This window comes from Schistocerca nitens, chromosome 1 (genome assembly GCF_023898315.1).
Source record: "Schistocerca nitens isolate TAMUIC-IGC-003100 chromosome 1, iqSchNite1.1, whole genome shotgun sequence".
Classification (NCBI taxonomy): Eukaryota; Metazoa; Arthropoda; class Insecta; order Orthoptera; family Acrididae; genus Schistocerca; species Schistocerca nitens.
In genome coordinates this window covers 550,856,834-550,880,842 of record NC_064614.1, presented here as the reverse complement: position 1 = coordinate 550,880,842, position 24,009 = coordinate 550,856,834, and the positions used below count along the sequence as shown (strand labels likewise).

General features: G+C 42.6%; 1 protein-coding gene across 1 annotated transcript in view; it reads left to right on the top strand.

The window, feature by feature from the left end:
• The first annotated feature begins 579 nt into the window (after positions 1-579).
• The window catches only part of LOC126254313 (heat shock protein 70 B2-like), a 127,447-nt gene continuing 104,017 nt past the window's right edge, over positions 580-24,009 (top strand). Inside the window, exon 1 of the mRNA XM_049955302.1 lies at positions 580-776. Coding sequence (XP_049811259.1) covers positions 603-776 — 174 coding nt within the window. The 5' untranslated portion in view covers positions 580-602. The remainder of the gene's footprint in view (positions 777-24,009) is intronic.

Below are 24,009 nucleotides of genomic sequence, written 5' to 3'. Positions count from 1 at the left end.
ATTCTTACCTTTTCGCAATTTCTATAGTTTTAATCTACAGTTCATAAGCAATAAATTATAGTCAGCGCCCACATCTGCCTCCTGGAAATGTCATACAGTTTAAAATCTGCTTCCCAAATCTCTGCCTTACCGTTATACGATCAGTCTTAAACCTTCCGGTGTCCCCAGTTCTCTTTCACGTATACAGGCTTTTTTCATGATTCTTAAACCAAGTGTCAGCAACGATTAAATTACGCTCTGTGTAGAATTCTGCCAAGCGCATTCCTCTTTCACTCCTTTCCCCCAGTCCATGTTCACCTACAATTTTTTCTTCTCTTCCTTTTCCTACCGTCGAATTCGAGCTCAAAACCATGACGTGACAAAATTCTTTAATGCGTGAGCTGTACGGAGACCGAATGCCGAGTATAGGGAAACAAAGTACAGACTTTATGATGTGTGGCAGACACGGCATCTGGGGTTTGGGATACGGGAGAGCGCGGGCCGCGCTGGTGGGAGGGGCGTGGGCGTGTACGGGGAGCGTTGCGCGCGGCGGCAGCGCAGTCCGCTAGCGACCGGCACAGCAGCAGCCAGCAGCCAGCAACCAGCAGCCATCAACAGCGACCATGGGCAAGGCGACCGCCGTCGGCATAGACCTGGGCACCACCTACTCTTGCGTGGGCGTGTGGCAGCACGGCAAGGTCGAGATCGTCGCCAACGAGCAGGGCAACCGCACCACGCCCAGCTACGTCGCCTTCACCGACACCGAGCGACTCATCGGCGATGCCGCCAAGAGCCAGGTAACAACACCAGCTGCCTTGCGCACCCGCGAGCCACCCTCCTCCGCGCACCCAGTCCCCCCTTTCGCTGTTTTTTTTTCTTTTCTTTGTCGGCATTATTCCGGCTGGTCTAAAGCAGCCTGCCATTAATTCCTCGGCTACTCCCTTGCGCAAACATCTTCGTTTCAGAGAAGCACTTGCAACCTGCTTTCTCAATTACTTATTGGATATATTACAATTTCTGTCTTCCCCTATGTTTTTACCTTGTACAACTCCGTCTAATACTTACATAGGAAAGCCTCCACCGCACCCCTCCTCAGATTTAGTGGTAAGATGGCACAGTGGATGGCCCGTCAAAAACTGAACACAGATAGAGCATGAAAACAGAGAGATGGTATACTGAACTGTGAAAAAAAGAAGCAAAATAGGAACAGTGAACGGTCGAAGCCCAAGATGCGCGCAATCGAGCGAATTTTCAGAACCACGCGTCGTGGTTATGTGGTCAAACTGTGCCGGCCGGTGTGGCCGAGCGGTTCTAGGCGCTTCAGTCTGGAACCGCGCGACCGCCACGGTCGCAGGTTCGAATCCTGCCTCCGGCATGGATGTGTGTGATGTCCTTAGGTTAGTTAGGTTTAAGTTGTTCTAAGTCTAGGGGACTGATAACCTCAGGTGTTAAGTCCCATAGTGCTTAGAGCCATTTGAACCATACATTAATACGGGAGACAGATATAAATTTATTCTAGTTCCAAAACTCACCTGGACTGTGCAATGTTGCCGGCACGGTAGCTCAGCGTGTTCGGTCAGAGGGTTAGCTACCCTCTGTAATAAAAAAAACTGAGTGAACGGATCAGCAAACAACCTGAACGGGTGTCACTGGATGTCCGCCCCGAACAAATTCAACGAACAGTATGGAACAAAATGAGACAAAAAAAAAAGAGTGTTGGGCTGTAACGTGGAAGAGCGCTGTTCAAATCTCGCTCCCCATTATTTTTTCTCGTAAAATTGAAAACTGGCCGTCCACTCACCACGAGTCTGTTCGCTGTATTCAAATTTGTGCCTGTGTCATGCTGTAACGTCCGTTTGGACAGAGAGGTGAAGGAAGGGAACTCCAGGCGTACGTACCTCCTATCTGTTGTACACAAGTACCCCATGCTATGACTCTTGCGTTCCGTTTGACTCTTGAATTTTTTCGTTGTAACATAGTACACACCCGTTTATTTGTTGTTTTTATTTCTATGTGAGTTCTATGCGGAATCTCGCCTGCTATCACTATTTATCATATTTACTTACGGTGATGATGTATTCTTATCACATGACTCATATTCTATAGCCAGTGTATGTTATGAAACTTGCCAAGACTACAGAAGGAGAACAGATACGTCAATGACAGGACACACAGATCGTAATATTGTGAAAAAAAAGGGTACGAGGGAAATTCGAACACGGATCGTCCACTTTTCAGTTCAACACCGTGACCGCATAACCACGGCGCCCTGGCTCTTCAGATTCGCTCGTTGTTGCACATCATGAGCTTGGATCGTTCTAGTTTTTTCCTAAGTCTTTCTTCCATTATCAGTGACAACATCAGAACTACTTATCTGTGCCTTTATCTTTCCGAAAGTCAAACTGATCGCCACTTACCAGGTCCTCAATTCACGATTTATGCGTGTGTTACGCATGCACCAGTAGCGCAGACCGCGTAGATTCGGAGGTGCCCATTTCGAATTCTGGCGGTCGGAAATATTCACATTACAGGAATGTGACTGACAAAGGGATAAGAAATGACGTATATGGGGGGTACATTATTGGAAATATGATACTGGTTAATCACAAATGATCTCAAATACGAAATCGGCGTAAATATATTGAAGGGATCGTCCCGGAATCCGCATGAAGTTCTTCATAGAGACTATAAAATTTTAAATTAGGAGGGCAGATGAGGATTTGAATCTAGTCCAGAATACTTGTTTGTTCCCTAATCACTGTTCTACTTTGCTCGGTTCCGATGTCCTGGGCTGATCTCAAGACTCTGGGCAGCGTGTCATCGAATGAAGGAATGTGACACTGTTCGTGATGATTGACGCGTCGGAAAGGGGTGTTAAGTTTGGGAAGCAACTGTGCTGACATACGTTTCTGATACACATCATCCGCTGCGTAGCGTTGATACGCAATATTTCACCAACGTGGTAAAGTTCAGAGGTTTATCACTGATGCAAGCTTCTTCTAGTGTACTATACTGAATTTGTGTATAAATCTTAGTCGAATCATCAACGAACCATCTGAAAGATCTACTCACGGCGTTATTTGGTTAGCGGGCTACCGTACCATGCCAGTCTGACGCATTAGTACACCACATAGTCTTTTGTACTGCTGAACTGCCAATCAGTTGATTAGTATTAGGTTATTGTAGCAGCGTGAGGCGCATCTGCTGATGACAACTGATTGTATCTTAAAAACATCACTTAACTCTTTTGAGATAACGACTCTGACAATATTTCTGTAGAACACCAGTCTACATTTCTACATTTCTTTCTGTTCTACAACCTTTACTTTTAATATGGTTCTCGGAAGTAATTTTAAATCTTTTCTTCAAGTATTTTGCGGTACATGTAAACAGAACAGGCTGGTAGCGGGAAGGAGAATTGCGATTTTAATGTTCAGTCGATGACGCATTCGTTGCAGACGGATAGCAAGTTCAGGTTGGGAAGCACGTGGGTGTATATCGATTTCGTCCTTTTTAAAGAAATCAATCCGGCATTTGTTTTAAGCGTTTCCTACAATGATTTTAAAACTACAGGACAGAATCGACGATTTGGTTAGGAAAATGCGTTGTCTCCGAACAAATATGTCTCGTAACAGCCTGCGTTACACAGGGTCGAGATGCTCTGTACAGGGCGAGGTGAATACTCGATCTTTCAACTTTGCTGACGGTCAGGACATCTGCAACTCTAGTCATATAGCACTGGAAGCATTGACTCCACCACTGACACACCAAGATCGTTACCATTGGCTACTAGTAAGCGTATTCCAAAGTAATCAGAGCTCATACTGCTTAACGCGGCATCAGAATTTAATGCCGGATACTATAGATGTCTATCTGGCGTGATAGTGAAGCGCCCATAATTGTTATTGGGATGTCATAGAGCTATCTGCGTGTTTTTCATAAGGTCGTAGTACATGAAACAGTGAGCTTGTGGTCACATTTGGTTATGGCACGTTGACATGAGCTCAGATATTCTGTTTAGCAAAAGGCACAGTCTGGCTAATGGTGAACACCCGTTGGGCGTTTTACGGTCGACTCGGTCCCACGCGGAATAGGAGTTGGGAGCTTTTATAAAAGGCTCATTTGAGACGATTTGCCTCGGTTCACAAACCTTTAAAACGGAGAGATACCCCGTCGCGCAAGTAGAGCCACTCATTTGACAGGAAAAATTTGTTTCGCAGGAATCTCTGCTCTACCTGTCGATGACATGTCACGTCCACACTGTAGACTTTATTTATTTGTTTATTTACATCTGAAATTATTTCATCCGTCAAGATCAGGGCCTGACATCTAACCAGATATCTTTAGTAGGTTAATATTACAATACGGGCCTACATAGTGAATGAGTTGTAATTAATGCAATTAACAACATACTAACACAGATGCGTGATACCAGGACAAAACGAATCAAATTTGGAGAATCAGTTGACTGGTTCTGGGAAGAGCGAGAAATGATAAGGCAAGAGTAGCAGAGGGGGAAGAAGACAGAGATAGGAAGGGTGAAGGAAAAGATGGATAGTTTTAACCGAGTGGGAGAAATTCTGATTCGTTGTTGACTCTACATGGAAACATGAAATCAGGTACCGAATTCATGACCTTCTTCCCAGCAGTGTACTCTGTTTTATTACGATCGGAACAGAAGGTCTAGACGTGTGGCACGGAATGCCGCTCGTCTTGTAAGCACACCGCATTCGCTCACATTTGTACGCTGCTGGCCATTACAAATGAAATACCATGAAGGAGGCACACAACAGATGTCAACGTAGCATGAAGTGTACTACATGCTTGGAACGCAGATGATTAGCATTTCAGTCCAGTCGCTTAAACGAGGTAGAAGTAACGCCGTCTACATTCTAGATGTAAGAAAAGATTACGCACCAAGTTTTCTCATTCATAAATGTTATTGGAATGTCGGTTGTTGATGAGAAGATCGTATTATGCCTCGTATAAAGAGGAAGTTAAGACTACGAATAGGTGTCAGAATTCGACAGCGGCAGCCTATAGAGATTGCGGTTTATCGGTCCCCGGCATTGCTCCTCTCGTTGGTAAAGATCCCATGAATGTCTTGTGAAAATAGACAATGAGTTCGCGAGGGCCATATGCAACTCCATACAGGATGTCAGCAGCCCTGTGCGACTACCGCCCGAACATTTGGCATAGACATATTGTTCGCTAGGCCGTGCATAATCGCACTGCCACTTCACCTACCTTGAGTGCACTTGTTTTTCAGCAAGACAAGTACTCGTAGGTGTTGTGCACTTCTTCGTACGCAACGGTAAGGAGAGTGGGTTACGGAGTGGTGCAGAAGCTGTCGTCGCAGGGAAGCTGGGCAGGAGCAGAAATGATTAGCGAACACTTAAATACAATGCATAGAACTTTTACTTAACTTGTAGCAGCCGGCCGCGGTGGTCTCGCGGTTCTAGGCGCGCAGTCCGGAACCGTGCGACTGCTGCGGTCGCAGGTTCGAATCCTGCCTCGAGCATGGATGTGTGTGATGTCCTTAGGTTAGTTAGGTTTAAGTAGTTCTAAGTTCTAGGGGACTGATGACCACAGCAGTTGAGTCCCATAGTGCTCAGAGCCATTTTTTTAACTTGTAGCTTTTTCCAAGTGTTACGAAGAAGCTTTAGAAAAGAGGAGTGTCGTGCAGTGTGAGTCTTCTGCTACTAATGTACGAGCGAACTGTCGAAAGCTGACTAAGACTGAAGACTGTTGGAGACTGCGACTGGGCAGCTGCTGCTAACCGTCCTATACTGCGACGGCAGCGGGCGGTCGTAGTAAGAGCTAGCAGGTGCGCATCATTGGATCCGCCGGGTTCCCGCGCGACTGCTATCGCTGTCTGTCGGAAACGTGAGTTTCCGTTGCCAACTGTGAGACACTGGTGAGGGTGATATCGACATATGATATCACAACAGGGACGAAAAATTCAGCACAGCGACCATTGTAACAGATTTGCTTACATGGTAGCAGAGAGAGCCATGCCGGCATTTCTGTGGCCAAGAGACGTGTCTCAGCACGTCATCTTTGGAGAGCAGTCCTGGTTCAGCTTACAGCATCAAAATGAACGTATCCGTATGTAGAGGCCCCAGGAATGACAACTGCTGCCACGTTGCATTCGTCTTTGTGATATGGCCTCAGCACGTAGAGTGATGATATGGGGTACCATTAGGTATTCAATACGATCACCTCTGGTGTGCAAGTCTGGTAATTTGGACGGCAGCCGTTAAAATTCTGACGTGTTAATGCGGGTGACTGTGTTCTGTATTTGAGGTTTCCACGGCGACGTCTTTCAACAAGATAACGCAACGCCCCATGTTGCTCATGCTGTCCTGGCCTAGGGTGTTAGACTGTTGCCCAGGCCTGCACGTTTTCCAGGGCTCTTGCCTGTTGAAAACACCTGGTCGTGAGTTGCCGAGATACTGACATCTCACCAGCCACTACGATTGGTGAACTCTAGTATGGAACTGAAACAGCACGGGATAGGATACCGCGTCTGTCCTGCTATCTCAGTTCGACTCGATGTTCAGCCGGGTTATAGCGGCTGTTGCTCCCAGGAGTGACAGCTCTGAGCACTACATTTGGCACTGTTAACTGCTTCACCACCTACAAATTTAATCATGTCTTCTTCCTATTATACCATATGCATAGAACAAACAAAATTTTACTATTTGTTACACTCCCGATGCTGTAAGGGCAGGAGAGTACATGGCGCTGGTGTGGGCGCTGGAGGAACTGTCGCGGCCACAGGCAGAGACAGAGCGGCGAGGACCTGCCTGCTGCTTGGTCCTGGGCCAGATCGCTGGAGCTGCGGCCAGTCGTCCGACTCGACTATTTGCGGAAGGCGGGGGAGCCTCCGCCCCCCCCCCCACCCCGCACCCCACCCCTCCACATACCCCGCCACTCACCGCGGCTGCCCAAGACGGCGAGAAAGCGCGACCGCGCGACCCGGTGCGCTGTCCCCATTTGGTCAGGCCGCGACCAGGACTGGGGCTCCTCACATGTTACGACGGCAGGGCATTACTCTAACAGATGCAACCACAACAGGAACGAGGCTGAGCTCGGGCTCATTAAGAACAGCGAAATTCACCGTTATTAGAGATGTTCATAGAGTAGCTGGAGCCTTAATCGAGGATGTAGGTCAGTCTTCTCGCTTTCATGACACTGCATGATGGCAACTTCAGCTTTAAAATAGATTCTAAGAAGGAAAAAAAAGACGACGGAGGAACAATATGAATGGAACGAAAATCGGTAGGTATGATGTCTGAGGTGAAGGTGGCTGCAGAAAGACAGACGACATGCATGTAAACACTTCATTTCTCCAACAAGCTACAGCGGTTACAGGTGCGTTCCTAGCGCACACCAGGGTCGACACGCGTTGTCCATGTTCCATGGTCGGGGTGAGATGTCGGTATCCTAGTCCACGGCGAAGCGCAGCTGTACTGCTGCACGTTGTTTGGGAGGTAGCGAGGCGCTTCGGCGGTGCTGGCGCACCTCGAGCTGAGGCGACCGCTGGCGGCCAAGGCCTCCACAGTTCGGCTAGTGGTGGCCTGCGAAACCCGCGGTGCCGGGCGGCAGCGCAAGGCGGGGCGGCGCGACGACCCAACTTAAGAACCAGGCATACAAGCCGCCGGTTCATGAGGACGGCTGGAGTGGTCTGCCGGCTCGAACTTCCTGCGTATAAACAACGGCCCCCATTACTGTACACTGAGGTGACAAAGTCATGAACAGCGATTTGCACATATACAGATGGCCACAGTACTGCGTACAATAAGTGTAAAAGAGTAATAAATTGGCGGATCTGCCATTTGTCTTTGGGTGATTCATGCGAAGAGGTTTCCGGTGTGATTGTGGCCGCACGACGGGAATTAACAGACTTCGAAAGCGGAATGGTAGATGGAACTAGGCGCATGGAACCTTCAATTTCGGAAATCGTTAGGGGAATTTAATATTGCGAGGTCCACTGTGTCAAAAGTGTGTTGAGAATGCCAAATTTCAAGCATTACCTGTCACTGCATACAACGCAGTGGACGACGGCCTTCACTTAACGATCCAGAGCAGCGCCGTTTGGGTAGAGTTGTCAGTGCTAAGAGACAAGCAACACTGCCTGAAATAACCGCAGACATCGATGTGGGACGTACGACGAACATATCCGTTAGGACAGTGCGGCGAATTCTGGCGCTAATGTGCTGTGGCAATAGACGACCGAGTCGAGTGCTTTAGCTAACAGCAGAACAACCCCTGCAGCGCCTCTACTGGGCACGTGACCTTATCGATTGGACCCTACACTACTGGAAAACAGTGGTCTGGTCAGATGAGTCCCGATTTCAATTGGTAAGAAACTATGGTACGGTTCGAGTGTGTGGCAGACCCCACGAAGTTTTGGACCCATGTTGTCAACAAGGCACTGTGCAAAGTGGCGGTAGCTACATAATGGTGTGGGCTCTGTTTACTTGGCATGGACAGGGTCCTCTGGTCCAACTGAACCGATCTTTGACCGTTCTTGTTTGGCTACTTGTTCCTGAACAACGATGGAATTCTTATGGATGACAATGCCCTGTGTCACCAGGCCACAGTTGTTCACGACTGGCTTAAAGAACATTTTGGACAATTCGAGCGAATGATTTGACCACTCAGATCACCCGACATGAATCCTACCCAACACTAACGAGACATAATGAGTGGTCGGTTCGCTCACAAAATCCTATACTGGCAACACTTTCTCAAATATGGAAGGCTATAGACACGGCATGGCTTCGTATTTCGGTAGGGGTCTTCCAAAGACTTTTTGAGTCCATGCCACGTCGAATTACTGCACTACACCAGGCGAAACGAGGTCTGAGCGATATTAGGAGGTATACCATGATTTTTGTCACCTCAGTGTATGCTTTGCTGTCTGGCGGCGAAGGAATGCAGCGCCAGTTAGTGCAATGCTGCATCGACGGGTCATTAACGAAATCATTGCCGCACGTTCACTTAATGTGTGGTCCTTCGACAAGACGTTCGTGTCGTCAGCCGCGTGCCTTCCGACGTTAACTGGAACAACATGTCCCAAATTGCCTCAGCGTCGCAGCCTGCCCGATAGTACCTTGTCAGCAAATTCTCAATTTGTACAAAAAACATTTCACACCCAACATGTTTCCAAAAAGCGTATGTCCGAAAATGTGTTTTACGAAGAACTGAAAAAGTCTCATTCGGAACTGAACACAATCAGTGATGTGAAGCACTAGTGAGATATAATGAGCTGAAAATTAGTATTTTTAAAGTGGCTAAATGTGGTGCAAAGGTTAAAGGGGAACAAATTGCCTCTGCACAACGTGTTTTCCAGTGGCTCTGCCCCATGGTCGACACTAATAATAATGTCAGCAAGACAACGACTATTAAGTATACATATAGTAAACAATACATAACTACAAATCTAATCCGTTAGTATATCTTGAGATTTAGAATTTTGACCATTTGTTGTCGACTTCTGTCGAGTGTAGGCCGAGCGAGGTGATTAGAACGTGTCGAATGTAAAACTCTGCAATCGCTTTCAGCCAGCAGCGTGTAATGGAAAAAGTTTGGGGCACGATCGTCCTTGAGCAACCACAAAGATCCTTAAGATCCATTTGGTTTTACAAGGGTATATCTTTTATACGTAAGAACTTAAAGACCCTTGGGCTACAATTACGTTTAGAATCAAAGCTGCCGGCCGGAGTGGCCGAGCGGTTAAAGGCGCTACAGTCTGGAACCGCACGACCGCTACGGTCGCAGGTTCGAATCCTGCCTCGGGCATGGATGTGTGTGATGTCCTTAGGTTAGTTAGGTTTAAGTAGTTCTAAGTTCTAGGGGACTTATGACCACAGCAGTTGAGTCCCATAGTGCTCAGAGCCATTTGAACCATTTGAATCAAAGCTTTCACTTTCCTTTCTCAAATATTCAACATACGCTCCTCCAGACGCACGACAAACATTCATCCGCTGAATTACGTATCACTAACGTCGACTTGCAGTAGAATTTTTGAAATGTGTGCTGTCCTCGCACATTATGGACATTATGGATTACCTCGAAGAAAACAACTAGCTCTTTATTCTCACGAAGTAATGAATGCTACCGACAGAGGATCTCAAATTCATCCAGTATCTCTGGATTTCCCCCAAGGCTTTTTACACCGTTCCTCACAAGCGACTTCTAATCGAATTGCGTACTTATGAAGTATTGTCTCAGTTGTTTGACTGGATGCGTGATTTCTTGTCAGAAAGACCATATTTCTTAATAATTGTCAGAAAGTCCTCAAGTAATACAGAAGTAATATCTGGTGTTCCCGAAGGAAGTGCTATAGGCCCTTTGCTTCTCCTGAACTACCAAAACGCTTTAGGAGACAATCTGAGCATCCTTCTTATATTGTTTGCAAGTGATGCTGTCATTTACCGTTTTGTAAAGTTATCAGATGGTCAAAACGAACAGCAAAATGATTTACACAAGATATATGTATAGTGCAAACAGTGGGAATTGATTTTAAATAATGAAAAGTGTGAAGTCATCCACGTGAGTGCTAAAAGAAATCCAGTATATTTCGGTTACACGATAAATCACACAGATCTTAAGGCTATAAACAGAACTAAGTACTTAAGGATTACGATCGAATAATTTAAATTGGGACGATCACACAGAAACGTTGTGGGTAAAGCAAACCAAAGACTGACATGTTTTGGCAGAACACTTAGAAAATGTAACAGGTCTACTAAAGAGACTGCTTACACTAAGCTTTCCCGCTCTCTTCTGGAGTATTGTTGTGCGATATTTGATCAGCATCAGATAGAACAGATGGAGGGCATCGAAAAAATTCGAAGAAGGGCAGTTCGTTTTGCATTATCGCGAAACAGGGCTGAGAGTACCACGGATATGAATCACGAATTGGGGTGGGAACCATTAAAACAAAGACGTTTTTCCCTGCGACGTGACCTTCTCGTGAAATTTCAATCGCCAACTTTCTCCTCTGAGCATGAAAATATTTTTGGCACCCGTCCACATATGGAGGAGTTATCATAATAATAAAATTTCCAAATTCGGTGAAACACATATTTTTTTATTTCCAACAGATTAGACAAACACAAATTTGGACACGCTTTCATAATGAAATAATTTCATACAACTTTTCATCAGCTATATCGGTCCTCTAGGTGACTGAGTTTCCAAAAACACTGGAACACACATTTTTAAATTTCTAAGTGAGAAGTCAAATATCAATTTTCATATATGTAACTTTAAAATGTTTTAGTAGTTCTTTAGTAACTATTCATTTTCAAAAAAACTTTCGCTAACTGTTTACTCTCTTACTGGTTGAATTTTCAAAAATGCTGAAACCACATTATTTTTTTTACTGACAAACCAAATACTAATTTCTGTAGTTCCAGCTTCAAAATAGTCTTACTAGTCACATATTTTCAGAAATCCTTTTATCCCATATCTCACCCCCTTAGCAGTGAACTTTCGAATAATCCTTTCTTAAACGATGCCTGCAGTATAAGATCCACGCCCTCCCCAAATTTTAAGTTTCTGTCCTTAGCGGCCTGGGCTGGATGTTGATCAGTCCGTGAATCATTCTGGCCCTATTTCCCACCATTGGGGGTTGAATTTACAAATCACGTATTTTTTAAAATTTCTAACTGAGATCCCAAAAATCAATTTCCGTAGTTCTAGCTTCAAAATTGGTTTAGTAGCAACACATTCTCATAAAGCTTTTCATCCCCTATTTCATCCCTCTCCAGATTTCAGGTTCCTTTCCTTAGCGGTTGGGACTGGGCGATGATCGGTCAGTCAGTCAGGACATTGCCTTTTATACACAGGATGAACATTAATAAAACCGACACAATGCAGGGACAATTGCTGACTGGAAATGGTGGAAAAAAGGCCCATGGACATATGTCCGGAAATGCATCGTTGCCACGGTAGGTGGCACTGACGAATGACAGGTACTCTGATCACATGCCGTGTGCTCCTTGTTTTGCAGGCTGAGTGATTGACGTAGCGTACTGTAAGCAGCAGAATGGTCAGGTACTCATGTCGGAACAATCCGGGATAGTGTTTGCGAACGGCTAATCAGGTGGAAACGCTCGAGAAGCAGCGTGGCTACGCCAAAACAAGTACTCTCACGGACACCAACCACATTACACAACATTTCAAGCCCTTTTTGGGCGTTAGTGTGACTATGGGTGCTTTCAGACAGACGAACGCGCAGGGACGCGGCGTACTGTGCGTACACCAGATTTGGAGGACCTGGTTCTGCAGGATACTGCGACGAACTCTAGTACAAACTCCAGGCAAGTGGCCAGCCAACATGGTGTAAGCCAAAGTACGATTATGTGTAACATGCATGATAACTGCTACTGTTCCTGTTACCTGCAACACACAAGGAACTCACGGCAGGTGATCAGAGGAACTGTTATTCACCAGCGCCATCTACCGTGGCGACGATGCATTTCCGGATACATATTCATCGGACCTTTTTTCTTCCATTTGCAGTCAGGAAAGCGTCCCTGCAGTTTTTCGGTTTTATTAATCTTCAAAAAAATGGTTCAAATGGCTCTGAGCACTATGGGACTTAACTGCTGAGGTCATTAGTCCCCTAGAACTTAGAACTAGTTAAACCTAACTAACCTAAGGACATCACACACATCCATGCCCGAGGCAGGATTCGAACCTGCGACCGTAGCGGTCTCGCGGTTCCAGACTGCAGTGCCAGAACCGCGCGGCCACTTCGGCCGGCTATTAATCTTCAGCCTGTGTAGACATTTGACGCACTTTTGAATGATGTTCGAAATCATGCATAGAAGATGAGATGCTCATATGTTAGCGGCGTATGAAGACCACTGAGTGAAATTCCACTAGCTCTTGTACTCTTTGAAATTCTAGGTTTAACATTGAACTTTAAATGCGTAACCGGTACCTCATTTACCGAACCAATTGCTTTTCCAGGACCTCACGCCTGATGAAATCCAAGATGAACGCGATATTCTAACGGCCGTTACCGCTTTCAGACAACAATCACCTCTGACTGCCCCTTACCTTACGTCCCCAGAGGAAATCCAACGGATCCTCCAGCGGCAGCGTGGACAGTCGACTCCAGTTTTGGATGGCATCTTAAACGAACACCTCCTCTGGCTCCCACGCAAGCCGCTTGTCTTATTTACCAGTATCCTGAACCGCTGTCTACAACTGGCATTTTTTCCCCACAGCGGAAGCAAGCCAAAATGACTGACATCCCCAAGCCCTCGAAGGATCCAGTGGTCCCTACTAACAACACGCCCATTAGCCTTCTGAACACCATTGTCAAGGCTCTAGAATCATTGATCCTCCATCGCATTTCCCAGCCTGTGGCAGCGGCTGGGACAATCCGTCATGAACAGTTTGGATTCGCTTCACACCTGTCGGCCGAACTCCAAGTCCTTAGGGCCACAGAACATGTCAGCAAGGGCTTTAACTCCACCGTGTCGACGCCAGAGGTTTTCCTGGACCTGCAAAATGCGTATGACAAGATCTGGCAGGACAATCTTGAGTACAAAATGCTGACACAGGCGACTATCCCCGACATCTATGTGAAGGTTGTGGACAACTTCCTCTACGGTAGTACATTCTTGGTTACTCAGCAAGGTCAACGCTCATGCTTGCGTCTCCCACCCTTTTTAAATTTATGTTAACTACATGCCAGTCCTCTCACACTGCCACATGGCGTAATACACCGAAGACGCGACGCTCTATACCACTGGCCGCAACACAGACCAGCTCATTGCTCATCTCCAGAGGCAGATGAAGAAAGCAGTAATCTGGTGCCATTCCAACAAGATCGCCCTCAATGCCGCCAAAACGACGGCAGTCTACTTCAATAAACGGTGCCCCATCCTCCGCCACAACATCACTATTGCAGGCGTCCAGGTCTCATGGTACCCTGATCCAAATACCTAGGTGTCTGGATGGATAAAAAACTGCTCTTCCATCGCCATGCAGAATATGTACCCAGAAAGGACTCATACTAGTAAAAGCGTTGTACCCATTGTTCACCAGCAGGGAACTGAACCTCAACACCAAGCTCCAGCTGTATCGGATGGTTGTATATCCTTCTATCAGCTATGACTCCACTGCGTGGGCTACGATTAGTGCCTACTGGATGCAGACCCTCCAGCGCCTGCTGAATAAAGTGCTTCCGTGGAGCCTGCATGCCCCTAGCCTCACGAGGATAGTTACCCTCCACGAGGAAACGGACATGGCCACTCTTAAGACGTCCTTGCGAGAGAAGACAAAGCGTCTGTATGCTAAAGTAGAAGCCCTATGCGACACTGTCGCTGGTTTACGAAACATTAGAACCATGACACCCCAGCAGTGTTTCTGACACCCTGTTCCTCTCACCATCCTTGAGGACTCCGACCATCGTTAACGATAGCCTTCTTACGGGAATTCATGTAGCGTTAGTATTGACTTGACCACTCGATGGGTGTCAACCATCGTAAACCACCATTGTTGATACCTAATGTTGTTCGTCGCTATGTTACCTCTAACCTGCAACTTGAACTTCCACCGTCGGAGGGTGGTATGGGACTTCAAGTCCCACCGTGACACCTTCAAAGTGTACTCCAGTGATGTCTTTGGGCTGGCATCACTGTCGATTGGAACAGTTTTACCATCCACCAACACAGTAAGACTGTGAGCAACCAGTGCTGTTTTTCAACCTCCCACAAAAGAAAACCTCATTTGTCATACGTCATCTCGAGCATCATTCAAAGGCGCGACAACTACATCTCTAATCTGTTTCCTTTGTTACTTTTATACGGACGACTTCACAAAATATTTGACCGTTCCTTTTCACTTTTTTAAATTTTTAAATTTTGTTCAGAAAGCATGAAACTGATATATTTAAATATCGATCGGTATTCTGTTATTAGTAAAAGAATATATGGATCAAGAGAAAGCAGAGAAGTTGCAGTTTTGTTTGTGTTCCCGGTCGCGCAGCATGGGGGAACGGTTGTTATGGAATATTTGTCCCTTTTACTCTTTTGACACGGAACCTTTGGTTCCATCTCAACATTGGGGTGAGGATGACCTCCGATGGTTACGTGATTTTATTTTTTACACCAGATGGCGGAACTTAAGTGTCCCGAAACCGGTCGTGTCCCCAATAGAATATTGTGTATTAAGCAACTGTCGTGTGGTTTCTTCAGTTTTCAAAATGCAAATTATACTGTGATTTTGACGCTTTTCTATAAATATATTTCATTTAAATAGCTGTGAGCAACTGTTCGTGAAATATTTCAGTTTTCCCTCAAATCACTAAATAAGTAGTTCTTAATTATCAGGATTAGTTCCAAGCAATTAAGCATTTTTTTTTTCAGAACGAGCCTTCACGCTGGTCAGTTTGGTACCTCATTTGTCCATTTCTCACTCTTCGTTTGGATATCAAAATTCGGACAAAAATCCATTGCCTAATTTCTAGGGGGCTCATTTCTCTCCTCTCAAACATTTGTTCATAAAGGTAGCTGATGACTTACAGGATTACTGAGCGAGAAGAGCAGTGGTAAGACACTGGACTGGTAGACAGGGGGACTGCGGTTAAAATACCCGTCCCGCCATCCAGATTTAGGTTTCTGTGATTTCCGTAAGTCGATTGAGCAGAATGTCGGAATAGTGAGGGTGAGATCGACTTCTTTCCCCAATCTGAGCTTCTGCTACGCTTCTAATGACCTTCTCGTCGACGAGACGTCAAACTCTAATTTTCCTTCCTTCATTCTTAAAAAATCGGAGCGTAAGCGAAGTCATGTCATTTTGCCTCGTACCTCAGCACGACTGCGAAATCGAAGTTGCGCAGCATACTTGGGGGACAGGCGAGTCTATTTTTAAGGAGACTGTCCCGCGCGATTAATAAGTTGGCGGACGCCTCCGCTGGCGAACTGCACGTGTTGGCACGCACCACGGCCTGGCGGGGTCACCGTACACTGGCTGCCCCTGCTGCAACCTACTGCTCTCTACGTAACAGCCCCCTCTCATTAACGCAGCGTCTCTCATCTCTTGAACGCGTGAGGCCTGATCAAGGGAAAAACCCAAATGTGCTTCAAGGAGTCGACTGTTAGCATTAGAACACCTAAAAAAATGTGTGTCACCCCTTACTTAACTGACACCGCTTTAAGTGCAGTTATCTGATCAAAATAGTGTACTATTTCAGTATTTTCACCTAACATCGTAATATACTGGTTTACATATAGAATAATCCCTAAAATAGTAAGGATAGAAGCAGTTTCTAGGAAAAATGTCTGTGTTGTTAAGGTTGTAGTGCAGCGTAATCCTGTCACATGCATACCAGCGGCGCTATGATACGCTTGTGTAATCGCTATACAGTGAACAACTGCTTGTTTCATAGTTAGATCGTTGGCGGTGTTGCGTGAATGACAAAATGACAATGACGTAACGATTTTGGTCGAATGATGTAATTTACTTGCAAATGATGTAGAATACTAGAGGAAGTTCGCATTCAGAAGAAAGTGTCCAGATGGTTATTCCCCTGACCTTCTGCCGTTCATTTCCCGTTGGTGCAACTTTTACACGTTCATGTTCTTGTAGCTGTTACTGATTTTTGGACTTTCAACGTTGCTATTATTTTTGGACTTTCAATGTTGCTACAAGCTTGATTACTACTTGCAACATCGGTCAGATTGAACACACAAAAACATTATCATCCGTTATTGGAGTCTCTGATTCAACGTCCTTATTTTATTTCGTTCTGTGGGAAACCGAGAACTAACTAGAACTATTCAATAACACCACTTTTTATATTACGAGAATATTTACAAAATTGCAAGCCCTTCAAAACAGTGTCCATCAGATCCACTTACTCCAAAGTTGCACCCCATTGGCTGGAACAGTTTTTGCAGTCGTCCATAGTAATAAGTATAAATACTTCTCAATCATTTATTTGCTTAATATGTGGTCGTATATAGTATGTTTTCTCATCATAAGCGATAATCATGTTCTGTACAGTCCCGTGAATCTTTTACGTGTTGTGAGGAACAACTTAACCACTTTGAACAGTATATACACAGAAAGTTGTGGGAAATGATACACAATGCGTCACAAGTCCGGTATTTATCTAATTTTATGGAGACGTTTATCACTTAACGGATATTAAATGATTAAACTTTCATTTCACTCGGAACTCATATCTATCACCAACATCTCGCATTCGTCGTGGCATGGACACAAACAACCTGAAGAAATATGTATCCATGGCTGATACGCATGTTGTGCTGTTTCATGAGAACTGCTTGCTGAAGGCTGTACGAAAGTATACATCATCTGATCGAAAGTACTTGGACACCTATTAGTGGAGATTAGTATGGGGTGTGTCTACCCTTCGCCTTAATGACGGCTTGATCTGTGCTGGAGACATTTTCAATCACGTGTCTGTATTCCTGTGGAGGAATGGCACTCCATTCTTCCTCAAGAGCCGACACCAGAGATGGTACTGATCGTGGATGCCGGGATCTGGAGCGAAGTCGACGTACTAACTCAACCAAAAAGTTTTCCATTCGGTTCAGGTCGGCATTCTGGGCAAGCTAGACCATTCCAGGAATGTTACTGTGCACAGAGCGTTGCCTCATAGGTGCTGCTTTATGACAGGACCCATTATCATATCGATATTAACAGTCATCGTCTCCGAAATATTCTTCTATTGTAAGCAGTACACAGTGGTATGAAATGTGTTTATATCCTCCCGCCTTTAGCGTTTCATTAAGCGCAATAAGGAGATCACGCCCTAACCACGATAAAAATCACGACCTCCACACTTCACTGTTGGCACTACGCATCGTGGCAGGTAACGTTCTCAAGACATTCGCCATACCGAAGCCCTTCCATTGGATTTAAATCTAATGTAGTATCATTCATCGCTCCAAATGACTCGTTTTCAGTCATCTACTGTCCAGTGATGTCTCTCTTTACTCCAAAAAAAGCGTCACTTAGCACTACAGAAATGCGTGGGTTTCGAGGGGCTGCTCAACAATTGAACCCCGTTATGTTTAATCAGTTACGCATAGTCACTGTGCTAGCTGGACTACTGGTGGCTCTTTAGAAGTCCTGAATGATTCATTTCGCTGATTTCATGCGATTCTTTACAACTGCCTTCCTCAATGCTCGACGTCTTCTGTCCGTCAGTACACGAGGTCTGCTTGGTTGTAGTTTAATTGTGGTTGTACCATCGCTTTTCCGTTTCACGATTACATCACTGACAGTCGACTTGGGCAGCATTAGGAGGTTTGAAATGTTTCTGACTTATTTGTTAAGACATCCAGTGACTAATCCACATTCAAAGGCACTCAGCTCTCCTGGCTCACACATTCTGGTGTTACGGCTTATCTACCGACAACCATATTGCCCCCCATTCTTTTGTAATGGCGTATCCGCCTTTCGTGACATTCAGTGGTCCAGTGGTCAATTCCACATTGCATCCGTGTCTCCGGATACTTCTGAGCATGCAGCGTATGTCTTCCTACCGATTCACAGACGTGATCTGTGGATGACGAATCTGAGGAACAGGTAGGCCACTCTCTGATCCCTGCATTCCTCAAGGGGTTTGTGCTGTGAACTGCATTATCCTGCTAGAATATACCATTTTGGTATCTGTTCATGAATGGTATGACAACTGGGTCCACAATTCTTGTGATACTGTGGTGATTATTCAGCATCTCTACAACAATTACCGAATCGTTCTTGTTCTCATACCCATTAGCTTCCCACACTACGATTCCATGACTTGGGTCTCAAGAGTCGCTGCTCCATGTCTACAGACATGCATCGTTCTGACCACCATAAACAGACACGAGGCTCATCTCTGAACACCACAGACTGCCACCCAGTATTCCAGCTGACTCTGTCTCTACATCACACAAGTCTCTTTTGTCCGTATTATGGTGCCAGCGATAAACGACGCATGGAAACTCGAGATCTCAATCTAGCTTCCAGTATTCTGTTCCTGACATGTTGTGGCGACAACATGCCAGTATCCTCTGATAGGCTTTCAGCTGTTGTCAGAGCAGACTCACGATCTTGTAATGGTTTAGTCCTTCTGAGAGCACATGCGCCTATTCTTGTTGCCACACTGCTGTCCAGAGTCCATCTCTCTCACTACTTGTTTAGCAGTCATTTCAGTACAGCTAACTACCAATGCGATCAGTCAGTGTGACGTTCCCATGTCCTTCGTGCCAACGGTTCGAGCTTTTTCAGCGTCATAAAGATGGCCATAAACTTCATGTGCACGTCCTCTGGGTACACTGTGTTGCGATCAGCACCTATATAGTTCCAGTAACGTTAGACACGCACAGCAGGCATCGTGGACTCACGCCATTCTTCATGAATGCTGAAATTTTAACCAACATATCCCACAGGCTTGGAAATAATAGAGTATCAATTTCTATTTCCGTCAGGATATTATCTTTCATACAGTTTAGAAATCAATGAAAGTAGTTGGTAAACAGGCTGTATGTAACATTGATACAACATTTCAATTTTCCAACCTCTGACGGTCATATTCGTAATAAATGTGTCCAGCAGTCGAGCCATGCAACGCCTGGACAGATTTTCAAGCTGCTAAGGTGTTTGTAATTAGCAGCTGGTCTCTCCATGTAACTTTGAGCAGTAAAGAAGATACAAGGAAATCACCGAGAGACGTGTTATATATAGTTAACAGCACTTGGTGCATAGAAGTACGATGAAGTGCTGAAAAGTAAAGCTTCCTAATTTTTTAATTCTGTCTCAATACAGGTTGAGGTATTATACGTCATGCTTATTTCTCGGTCCATCTTCCCGCTTTGCTGACGCAAATTGCAACCCTCTGCCACTAGAGAGCTCCGAATTGTACCGTGTAACGTCGCAGTGTGTAACGAAACTATGTCGCTGCGTGTTGTGATCAAGTTTATAACCGAAGAGTTTATCCACTTGTGCAGCAGCCTCTTCTTCAGCATGACAATGGCCGACCTCACAGGAGCGCTGAGACATCTGCAACAGTCCGACACCTTGTGTCCGCTGTCATTGATCATCCTCCAAAGAATCCCAACTTGGCTCCATCCGATTTTCGTCTGTTTCCAAAACTTAAAGAAAACCATCAAGTTTTTCACTTTGATAGTGATGAAACGGTGCAAGCAGAGGTGAGGTTGTGGCACCCTCAACAAAGTCAAAAGTTCCACAGAGACAATATCAATAAAGTGATGTCTCGTTGGTAGAAACGCGTTTGTGGTCAGGGTGAGTGTGTTGAGAAATAAATACAAAAATATGAAGAATAAAGACGTAGATTGTAAATAAAGTCTGTTTTATTTAGTAGTATATTAAAAGAAAAGATGTGGAAGAAATTTGCTCTTCAAGGAAATTATAAATTGGTTTCTAAATTAGTTTCTAAATTAATTGATGAATATAATAACATAAAATATTCAAAGATAAAAATGGCACTGAAAAATGTAAACAAAGAAAACGAAAAATATTCTTGGAAACTGTTCATGTGAAAAATTGATTGTAATTGATAATTCAAACAATATATGGGTAAATAGAGCTAACATAATTTTTAAAAATGACAATAAAAATTTTATACATAAATGCAGAGTTATTGAGAATTTAAACATTTTTACATTGAATATAATATTCATTATGCTTGTTGTTTCATTAAAGAAGACAGAGCATATTATGATATTCAAATAAAGGTTAACAAAAACGAGTTAATGACAAAATCATTAGATTTGATGAAATCAGATGGTTTTAATGAATGTTGTTTATTAGATGCATATAAAAATCTTCATGATGTTATTTTAAATTTAATTGTGATAAAAGTACTTGGCAATTGTGTTTTATATTCTAAAAAAGTCTGCTAACTGTTTATATCTTCATACAATTGTTCTTGTGAATAATTATCTGAGACATTGAAATAATTTTGGTGGCAAATAATTCTTAAATTTTCTTTTATTTGGTGATATAAATTTACTGAATTTGGTACATAATTAATTCTTAATTCTTCACAATATAGATGCTTATTTATGATAATATCTATTTAATTTTCTTCATTTTTAAATTGTGCTCAAATAACATAATATTCATAATTAAAGTCATATAAACTTAACAAAAGTTGGGCTTAAATTTCGATCACTTGTTTGAGCAACAACATGTGGTAATAAATAATTTATTCGTTCATGTCTTTCACATAAAATTTTTATAGCTTTATCGAATTGTTCATCTGATTTTTGTATATAATTATCCTTAATTTTATTCAGTTCCCTTAAATGAATTACCTGTCCTTTATAAAGTCATTTTACATTAATATTTATTTTATATTTACTATGTTTAGAAAGTATTGTAAAACTACTTTGTAACCCAGTCTTGAAAAATTTCTGCTAAAGGCATTTTTAATTTCATAATTAATGAATATAATCGAGTTTCATTTATAAAATTTATATGTGAATGTAAGTGTTACTTTTGGTTTCACATCAATTCCTTATATTTTTTATATACTTACTTTTAACACTATCGCTTAAAGCTTCTTTAGAATTTGAATATTCCAAAACATCACAAATATTTTAGCTTTAACCATGGATTATTATTTTCTTCAATCATTATCAAAACTTTTTTATCATTATATATAAGTTTATTATTGTTAGAACCACAACTGACATCATTTATATATAATAACTTAATATACTTTTTATTTTTAAATTTGAGTAACTTTCCTTCTGTAAATGGAAAGCAAAAATAAAATGATATGTCCAGTGTGAAATCAAGAAAAAGAATTTCACAAAGAAATTAAACCAACAAAAGAGAAGATGCCTTCAAAATCGGATTATAAAGATAGTAAAAAACAAAACAAAACAAAGTCTTCAATAGTGGCATAATAAAACATTTATTTGTGAAAAATTTGGAAAGGAAATCAAAAACACTTCTAAATATATACAAAATCGTAATCATTTTTGTTAACTCAATAAGTTATTGTTCTTGATTTAAAAGCTGAAACTTTTCTAAAATTTCGTTTGAGTGATCATCATCTTCTAGAAAATTGAAACCTGGTAAATTTGTCTGATTTTTTTTTTTGTTTAACTTCTTGATATTTATCTATTAGAAGCTTTTGAAAATAATTCTCATTATAATAATTATTTTTTCTCAGACCTATTGATAACATCGATTAAATGTTATTTATTAGGATTACAATAATTTTTAAAATTTTTCTTTAGACCGATTTTACGAAGATCACTTTAAGATCTTTTACTGGAATCGTTATTGTTATTAATTTTACCTTAGCTTTCTTGATAAGATCGATTAGTTGTCTTTTTCTAAATTTAAGATAATTTTTTACTTTTTTATTTCACATATTTGAATAAGATGTTTTACAGGTTTTTTATTCAATTCATTATCTTTTTCATTGTTATTAATATTGTCATTAGACTTTGCAATGAGATCGATTAATGTTTCTTTATGAAGTTTGGAATAATTCTTTAAATTTTCTGTTTTACAAATTGATCAAAGCTCTTTTATAGTTTTATATTTTAGTTCTCTCTTCTTCATTTTTTCCTCCATTTCTATCTTATTAAAATAATCAGTAAATTCCATCAGATTTTGTCTATTAACATATGAATTACCATTTTCTTTAAATAATTTTTAAGCCTCTATAACTCGATCCATATTTTCCTTTAAAATAGTATTCTAAGTTCTTAAATAGCTGACTTTGTTTTGGTAGTATCTACATAGAATGAAATTTGAATATTCGTTATTAAAATATTATGACTGAAATGTACCTCTGAGATTTTTAATATAAATTTCAAATCGATGGTATAGAAAGCTAATGTTTGAAAGATCTCATTTATAAAGAGAAAATATATTAGATTGTTATTTTTTAAATAAATAATAATTTGATTCTTCAGCATCAGACAAAGTTTGACAGCTCTTATGTATAAAGAGTGAAATTTATTAGATTTGTAATTTTTTTAATAAGAAAATGAGAAATTTAGGTTGGTGTAGGCAGGTTCTTATTTATAATAAATAAAATTTATTGCATTTGTAAATTTTAAATGAAGATTTGAGAATTTGGTTTTATCGGTATAGGCAAATGAGGTTTTGTTCGGGAATACTTCGAAATTAGAATCTTGGTTTCATCCTGGAATTTTTTATCCAATGTGCTCTTTACACCAGAATCGGCATAGATATGGGCGTCAAAGGGAGAAGCCATGACAGTTTTCAATTTCTGTTCAAATGACTGTACTCAGCACCCTGATTTGTACTAGATCTCTCCTCGAGTTCGAAGAGAGGAGATAAGATGTGTCAGATGTTAACTTTTCTTTCGAATGGGGACGATGGGCGTGATTCAGTTGTCCCTATTCGAGAGGAGAAGGCTTTGTCTGACTTTATCACTAACAATGGCATGCTTCCAATGTACATGTATAACAGCTTCACTTGTGACGTGATATACGCATTTCGTCAATGCAAGTACCAATAGATTGAATAAAAAATGCTTCTTTAATTGGTCGATTAAACCACCCATTGGTTCTTTACCATTTCATCATTCTGTTTACATAGGTGGATTGCTTATCGAGATCTGTCCAAGAATAGTTAATGAAGAGTTTCGGGTCCATGGTTATGATTTCAGTCAGTAAATTAATGTTCGATAAATCGCTTCTTTTTCCGGTCTCTCTCTGATCCTTTCCCTCTTTTTGTTGTTTTCTGTTGTTTACCAGTTGTTGTTGTGGTCTGCAGTCCTGAGACTGGTTTGATGAAGCTCTCCATGCTGCTGTATCCTGTGCAAGCTTCTTCATCTCCCAGTACATACTGCAGCCTACATCCTTCCGAATCTGTTTAGTGTATTCATCTCTTGGTCTCCCTCTACAATTTTTACCCTCCACGCCGCCCTCCACTACTAAACTGGTGGTCCCTTGATACCTCAGAACATGTCCTACCAACCGATCCCTTCTTCTAGTCAAGTTGTGCCACAAGCTCCTCTTCTCCCCA